Source organism: Charadrius vociferus, unplaced genomic scaffold (assembly GCF_000708025.1).
Source record: "Charadrius vociferus isolate BGI_N301 unplaced genomic scaffold, ASM70802v2 scaffold776, whole genome shotgun sequence".
NCBI lineage: Eukaryota > Metazoa > Chordata > Aves > Charadriiformes > Charadriidae > Charadrius > Charadrius vociferus.
Window position 1 is genome coordinate 891,946 of NW_009648775.1, and position 8,413 is coordinate 900,358.

General features: G+C 38.5%; 1 protein-coding gene across 1 annotated transcript in view; it reads right to left on the reverse strand.

Annotated features, from left to right (window-relative positions):
* Positions 1-8,413, reverse strand: part of MED13L (mediator complex subunit 13-like) — a 186,464-nt gene that overhangs the window by 105,269 nt on the left and 72,782 nt on the right. The window contains exon 3 of the mRNA XM_009886736.1: positions 2,216-2,300. Within this exon, the coding sequence (XP_009885038.1) occupies positions 2,216-2,300 (85 nt within the window). The remainder of the gene's footprint in view (positions 1-2,215; positions 2,301-8,413) is intronic.

Sequence of the window (8,413 nt, forward strand, 5' to 3'; positions counted from 1 at the left end):
CAGTGCCCCTCGGGCCAGCCGAGCCCCCGCGGGCCAAACGGCCCTCCTGAGGAAATCACCTCTTGGTGGGACACAAGAGCTTTCCGAGAGGAGAAAATCTGTCCTTCACTGACTGCAGAATAAGTGAAAAAAAAAAAAACCCAAAGCTTCAAGCGCAGGCAACAGCCCTGCCACCTTCTGGTAAGATCAAAGAGAAATTCAAGACTTCTTTATTATTAATCAAGCTGTTCCTAAACGCAGGATAAAATGGATCTTTAAAAATTAAAGTGTTATTTCTCTTTTAAGAAAGCCTACACACTTATTGCTGTCATTTTAAGTGAAATAATTAGGATGTTAACTTAAGATTTGGTATGGCAAAAAAAAAAAAAAAACCCAACCACAAAACCCAAACCCCAAAAAGTGTATAACATAAACCAAATTCAGCTGTAATACTGTAGAAATGAGGCAGGTAATCGGATAGCCCTTCGGTCGGCCGTCGCCCTCAGCCGCCTTGACAAGCTTTCCGTCAGAAGCCCCCTGAAGCGAGGGTGCCGCCGCCGGCAGAGCCCACGGGGAGCCCACCACCGCCGCGGCAGCAGTCACGGCGGCCCCCGGCAGCCCCAGCCCAGGCCTCCGGCAAAGCCCCGGCGCCTGCCCACCACCTGCCATCCGAAGGCACTGCCCCGAGAAGGAGAGCTCTGAAGACTTTTCAGGCACAGCTGGACACAACGATTCCGCTAACTCCGCCAACTGCTTTCAATTAAGTTTGGTTTTGTTTTTTTTTTTTTTTTTAAAATAATTAAAAATTTACTTCACAAGCTGAAAAAGGTCCAATGAATAAAAGTGTTCACTAACGTTCATACTTAAAAGTCAGTTGGCTGGGTACCACAGATTAATAAACACATATGAAATTATTTTTCCCTTTTATACTGCAAAGCTGCAAAAGAACTAGCGAACATTCTAGATGGGGAATTTCATTTTTATACTTTTATTCACTCTAAGTAGTCTATTACTAATGTAAAAATCCCCCAAAAAGACTGATGAGGTAGAAAATGGGAAATACAACAACTAGTCCTTGTACCCACGCACATGCACACAGGCGGCCATTCAGACTGCACTCGCCAGCAGATACGGCCGGGGGGACAGGTACCACAGCTCCTGGAAACATCACCTCAGGAGCACAATGCAAACCTCATTACTAGTAAATCTACATGCAAGCAAATAGGATACTAAATAAGACAAGATAAAAGTATTTTTCCTTCAGAAAATAAGCTAATTGAAAAATATTCAATGCTACATTCCGCAAAATTACTGTAACAGCAAGGTACAGGAGAGGTGCATTTTATTTGTTCTTGTTGTTGTTATTATAATAAATTCAGAAAAAATGGGAATAGCCTAGTGACACTTAATTCTGAGATGATCTCCCAATTTGTAAAAAGAAGAACTGAACTATAATACAGGCAGGTGATGGCGACCTGAAGAACTGCAGGAACAGAGAAAGAAGAAAATGCAGTAGTCCAAGATGCAATGTCATACGCTGAAGGCCTAATAACAAGATAATCTTCACTAAGCTTAAGAGTTGATAGCTGCATTAAGAAGAAAAAGCCATAAGTGTATTAACTAATCACAGAATAACTTTGCAGTCAAGTCTCATGTATATGTTTGTGTGTGTGCGTATACATATACACACACATGATCAAGACAAAGGAAAGCAATGCTAAGAGACATTAGGCCTCTCAGAGCCAGGAACCGTTAAACCTCACCCTGAATATCGTGCACAAATTAAGTCAAATTTTAACATGCACATAACTAGGATGACTGGAAGAACACAGTTAATATCTTTGAATGTTATCTCTTAAGATATGTACTGTTTAACCTCATCAAAGGGGTTGGAGGTCAGATACAATTATTCTCTGTAAACATATTCTCTATAAACACCCCAAGAAGGTGAAAACTTTTTTTTTTCTTTTGAAATAGCTCCCCAACAAGAATGTAAGCAGAAATATATCAACATCAGTCTTTGAATAAGCATTTAATTAGTCTGCACAGCATTTTATGATCCATTACCAGAGTCGACGACTTAAGAGATCCACCTCTATCCTGTATCTCTTGCACTAAAGTTCTACCTCTAGAAAAATGTGGTTTAAGATCAATAATAATATAAATGGTCTGTATGTATCCTGCATTATTTTAAATCTTGAAGTGAAATACTTGAGTGCAATAGAGTTTTTCTTACCTTTCCAGAAGATTATGAATTGCTTTGAAGAGCAGGGTCCTACACTCATAGGAAAGTCCATTCTCCCACAATCCTTCTTCCACCACTACAAAAACAGAAAATATCAACATGTTCAGAATAGGGAAATACAAGCAATTATACAAAACATAACTCCAGCAGCTTTAATTTTCAATAGTAGCATGTTTCATGAAACCGTTTCAACTGTTACCGATATCGCCAAAGTAGTTTTAATCCTTATTTGCAGAAGACACCAACTTTGAAAGAAAAAAGAAAAAACAAAGGCATAAAAGCAAACACATTTGTAGCATTCAATATTGAAGTAGGAGGGTGAGGAATTCGTGACCATTCTTTGCCATGACTGCTGAGAGATCCTTTACCTTTAAAACTTAACCGCAGGTGCAGACAATGAAGAAACAAAGTGAATCATTAAAGGTGTAAAATCCATTTACATAACTTAAACAACATTAAACAACTATCCTGAACCTCTCACTGACACACTCAAGCGAAATTCCTCCATGGTACTGACTTAAACTACTGTAATTTAAACAATACACAGCAAACATGAAATACACTGCAGTTTTTTTTATTCCAAAGCAAAAATCTGTAAACTTGATACCAAAATGCAGAGATTTCAGAGAGTTAAAAAAAAATAAATCCCTCAGTGGAGTGCAGCACGAACCAGTCACCTGAATGAGTACCTGAAGGCTACACAAGCCTCAAAAACATCTGCTGTCCTTATTCCATTGCTTTTGGATGCTAAAACTACCAGAGTAAAACTACTTCTGGTACGCCCGTACCAGATTCTAAATCTTATTCAGCCAGAAGATGCAATCTCCACTGCAGAGTAAAAACAGATGATTAAATAACTTTGTCAAGGAGTAAGAATTTGTTAATTATCTGAGTTCTGTCAGTTCAATTTTACAGGAATACGCTGCAGATCTTTAGAAATGCAAACACAAAATTCTACAGCATGTTAAGAACTGAATACTTAACCCCTCTCCTTGGCCAACTGAAAGGATGAAGCCTTCCAGAAGCATGTCTATCATGCAGAGATTATTATCTAAGTATAGTTTACTCTACAATCATGTTTAAAGTAAAGCTTCTAAGGAGTTTCTGCTGTATGAAAAATACTAATATTGCCAGCAGTCTTCAACTACAGCTTCAAAGCCTCAAACCCAGCATTGTTCGTTATTCTGCTGCTTCTCCCAGTAAGTCATATAACCTCAAAGAAGGAGAGGCACATTTTTTGAACGCGTAATGTTGTGATATGCTAATATTGGTAACAGAGTCTCTCTCCTTTTACCGAATGAAAAATCCAGGGCTTTAGTACCTAAATCACCTTATTGAATAGCAGTTACTTCCTCAGAAGAATGAAAAGGCAGACATGTGCTTTTGGGCACAAGCACGAGCCAAATATCTTCCCCTGTAAAACCATTAAAGGCCCCTTTAATGCTTGCAAAACCTTACTGACATTGAGTATGTAACGCCCCATAGCTGTTCACTGCATAGAACTCACATGGCCTCAGATTTCACATTTAAAATAGGATTCTTAAGAAACCTTGGAATCTCCATGCATTTTCAGAACTACTGGTGTATAAGTTCTATATAGTTCAGAACTACTGAAGCCTAAGAAACTGCAAACTGGTACAGTCTCGTGCTTAAAAACTACACAATTCTCAAATACGTAAACAGCTATATATTACAGTATGAGAGAGATCACACCCGAATTCACTTCTATGAAAACTCCACATTTAAACAAAAATCACATTTTTGGGGCAGAATTCATAAACGTCAAAAGAAATTCACTACTACACAGCACCGAGTTCTTCTCCAGTTTCACCCTAATCCTATGAGAGCACCTGTGCAGAAGCCAGTACTGCACCTCCATTAACTTCATGCGAAGTGGAAAAGACAAGAATTTATTCCATGATTTTACAGGAAACTTCTCACAGCCACTTCTGATGTTCTCAATCATAATTCACTATCTACTCCCAAGTACACCCAACAAACTAATGGGATCCAATTCAGGAAGAGCTTATATTCTCTCTCAAAACGATTTTCTGCAAGTACAATTTTGCCACTGTCTCCAGAAGAAATAAGATCAGATCGTATTGCTTTACACTGTTTATAAGGTAATATTCTGTAGAGTCGCAATAATTTGAATACCAAATTCTTTAGGTACTGGACATTACCTGTACTCTTCCGCCCTGCTTAGCTGTGACTGGCACAGCTGCTCTTTGGGCTACACCATCCTATTACTGTTCCACAAACTGATCCCTCTCTCCCCAGGACTGGTGTGACATGCAACACCTACGCATCCCGGCAGGAGGGACTGCAAAGGAGGGAACGGAAACAGGCAGCGCTCCCCCTCTCTACACAGCAACACAGCTGGGTTCCTGGTTAGCCCACACTCAGGAGAAGGAACGGCCACGCAAGGCAGTGCGTCCCAAAGCCCAGGAAAAACAGGGAAAAGCACCGTTTACCTCGCGGTGGAGGTCGTTGCAGGTAAGTCCCTAGGGTCAGGGCTGCCAGTGAGACCAGACTGGCTGAGGAGCAGCCGTTGAGTGGGACAGGGAAAAGGGGAAAGTCTGAAGTGGTATCATCCCTCAGTATTCTAATTGTCCAAACTGGCTTTCTTATTACTCAGCATTCAAATAAATTAGATATAAAGTGCAAAAAAAAAATATTTCCCTATTAAATTGAACTCGAAGTATATCATAAGACATATTCAGAACCATTTTCCTATACTAAAGAATGCCTTTTGATTCCCAGATATATTAATGCACTAAACTTACTGTCATTACCTCTACTTTATCCTACTAAGAATGTTCAGCTCACAGTACGTATATATGTCTGTTGCAGTAGAATCAGGGAGAAAAAATTAAAACTGCAGCATTTGACTCCCCCTCTGCTCTCTGGCTTCCCAATCCGGTCTCCAAAAGAACTTAAATAACTGTAGCAAGTTACAATTTCAAGATGCGAATTGTGATCAGTAACAGAACTTGGCAAAACAACTATCCCTGTGAATTGCAACGTTCCTCACACTGTAACAATGTAACTAGGTTTTAGATTTTTGCAGAGTATTTTAAATTCCTTATAGAAGATTGAACCGGGCAATAATACATTGGTCTCTGTCTGTCTACACGATGATCTGGAATGCTTTTAACACTCACCACTTCCAACGCACGCCCTCACCAGCCTCTCAGTGCTGCCCGACAGCATTTTCAGGCAGACGGCTAACAGAAAGCAGGTGCCGGGCAGGTTCAGAAACATACTTATGCCAAGCACCTATACCCTGTCCTGAAGGTATTTTCTATTACTCTAGTTGAAATATTTCTCTTTAGAGGCAACAAATTTGAAACTATAAAACAGCTGTGAAAGCCACCTTCAGAAATGAAAACTTTTAGGGGAAGAATCAAGCAACGATTGAATTTTCGTAACAGAAACAGTACGACAGAGCAGGCAACTACTTTGTCTTCCACGGAAGCCAGAAAGGAGACAAAAGTTTTGGAGAGGCAGCAAAGCAGGTGGGACTAAACCGTGGGTCACCACTTCCCAGGACCTGGGTAGACAAAGCCGTGACTAATCCGCTCTGTTGTTTGCAGCAATCCTGTTTTGAGTAGGACGTCAGGCTGGATGACCTCCAAGAGCCCAAGCTCCTTCTCACCCGTGTGATCTGTCAGATCTACTGATCCTTGACTGCGATAGATTTACATAGATAGATAACTATCTCTGTCTCTCTGTGTATATATATATTTATCTGTCTGCAGTAACTACCTTATCTAAGCATGTGTACATCCCAGAGTAGTCACGGATGACAACTGGGAGTAGCGTTTACTTTCTTGTGAAAGAGGCAGCTCATCCCCTTCTCGCTGTTTGTCCTGCAGTAGAGGGATAACTTTACCACTATGCTTCTCACCAAAATAAGCAACTACTGTGTGTGTTTTGTTGTTTGGTTTTTTTAAAATGAAATCACCTCCGAAAATAAACAACTAAGTCTATTAATACTCTATCAAAATCTGGATTCTCGGAAAAAAACCCCAAGAAAATAAGGTCACATCATCTCTGCTGTTAACTGTAATTCTATAAAATGCTTAGTTGAGATAGCCAGTCTAACTGCCCTTACTGTATCATTCTCCATATATGCTCTTGAAATCCAGTGGAGACAGACAGCACTAAAGAAGCATCTGGATCCAAAAAGAAGTGTGAAATTTTCAGTATCTTCGGGGGGGGCGGATAAAAAGTCTTGAGACAGCCAGTTATGTACAAGAATTTTCTATTCATTTATCTGAAGAGGCGTCATTGTGAAAATATAAATACTCATTAAATTTTTCATAGAAAGTTAATAAAACACCGATGTAATGTTTTTTAATAAAACATCGCTGTAATGTTTTAACAGATACAACGGCAAAAATTAATTCTGTGTAAGCTGAAAGGGCCCTGTGTAGTAAAAACAAAAGTCAGTTACAGCTGTGTACCTGCCTATTACCGCTATCCAATGTACACGCGTGTACAGGAATAAGGGAAAAAACCTTTCGGTTATGACACCTGAAAAAGAATACAATGCAATGGTTTTTAATTGCAAACAAATCTTTACATAGAAAGTACTTTTTATTTTCTCATTGCCAAGATATTATTAGCAGGAAATGCAAAAAAAAAGGTGTATTTCGCTCTTATCATAATGGATTATGACTGAGGTGCTAATTCTCACTGCTAGTCTCCATACAGAATGGGAATCAATACCCTTCACATACAAAGTTTTTAAATGTTTATTGTCATTTTTATAGGTTCCAAAAGTGAACAGTACGTTTGTGCTGATTTTTAAGTTTATCCTTGCAGATCAGATGGTAGAAGAATTAAATGCAACTACAGTAATTTAGACTTACACTGGAAATTTATAATTTAAACACAGATTAATGAGCAGCTTAGTTGGCTTGGGGTCTTTTTTATTTTCAAGTCAGATATATTAAGGTCTTCAAAGTGTCCAATGATTTTTATGAAGCCAGCCATGTTCTCAGAAAAAAAAAAAAAAAAGAACCATTATAAAAATTTCAAGGAGAGAAGTCACAGCAAAATATCAAAGCAAATACTTCAATAATTTTACGTCTCCCAGCAGAGATACTGGAAAGATAATAAGATCTCTGTTCTGCTTCAGTGACCAAACTGACATATTTTACTTAAAAGAAATATAGGAAGGAAGGAGAGAAAGCAAGTTGAGACTGTGTCGGCATTGCAGAGATAGTTATACCTTTAAGAAATTCAGCCACCCACATTTTAATAATTCAGGTCACACCGCCTTACGCAGTTTAAAAGTAGAATTAGTTTCAAAGAATACATATTTCCTCAGAGCTATGTTACATATTTCCTTTTAATGTATCATATTGCAGCAACAGCTGAAATGAACGTCTAGACATCAAAAACAGTCTTTATTCCCACCTACTGCTTTTTTACCTCAGGCATCAAAACTAATGAAACCTATTATCCAGAACACTGACTTCAGTTACCACATTGGCCACTGCAAATGCGAAAAAACACTCTGGGACAGGACCAGTTATTCAGCCATTAAAATTACTGAAAATCAATTTCTTGCTGCACACTGCAGAAATACTGATAGATTAAAGCAGGACACATGGGACAAGGAGATTACTTCGAGGGAAGATTACTATGTCAAACTGCTGAGGAACGGGAGTTCCTCAGCTACTCACGATTCATATTCAGAGCAGTATATGCTCCCTCTTACTCTTTGATATTTTGTCTCCTCGTTACCATGAAATATGAAGAATGTGGGTTTTTTTCCCCTGTGTAGATACAGTTTTTAAAAACACATGGCCAAATAACTGGAACAAAATCAGAAATTCAATTACTAAAAGTAAGCATTTAATTTTTCATTTTAATTTTTATTAACGTGCCCTTAAAACAATATTTCAAAGACCAACTAGCATTTTGAAGCATCATTTCTTCTAAAAAAATTGAGTTAAAAAAATAACAAAGCAATGCAATGGTACATTAATTCTGAAAAACTATATTATACCCATAAAAATCCAATTAAACGCAATGCTATTGATCGATCATTGTTATACTGCCATTGATCACCTTGTAAAATCTGTGTTTGAAGTCATTAGTGATTAAATTGACTTATTACTAAATCAGATTCAACCCACTTAGAGCTCTAATTTCCTTGCCCTGGTTATGATTGTA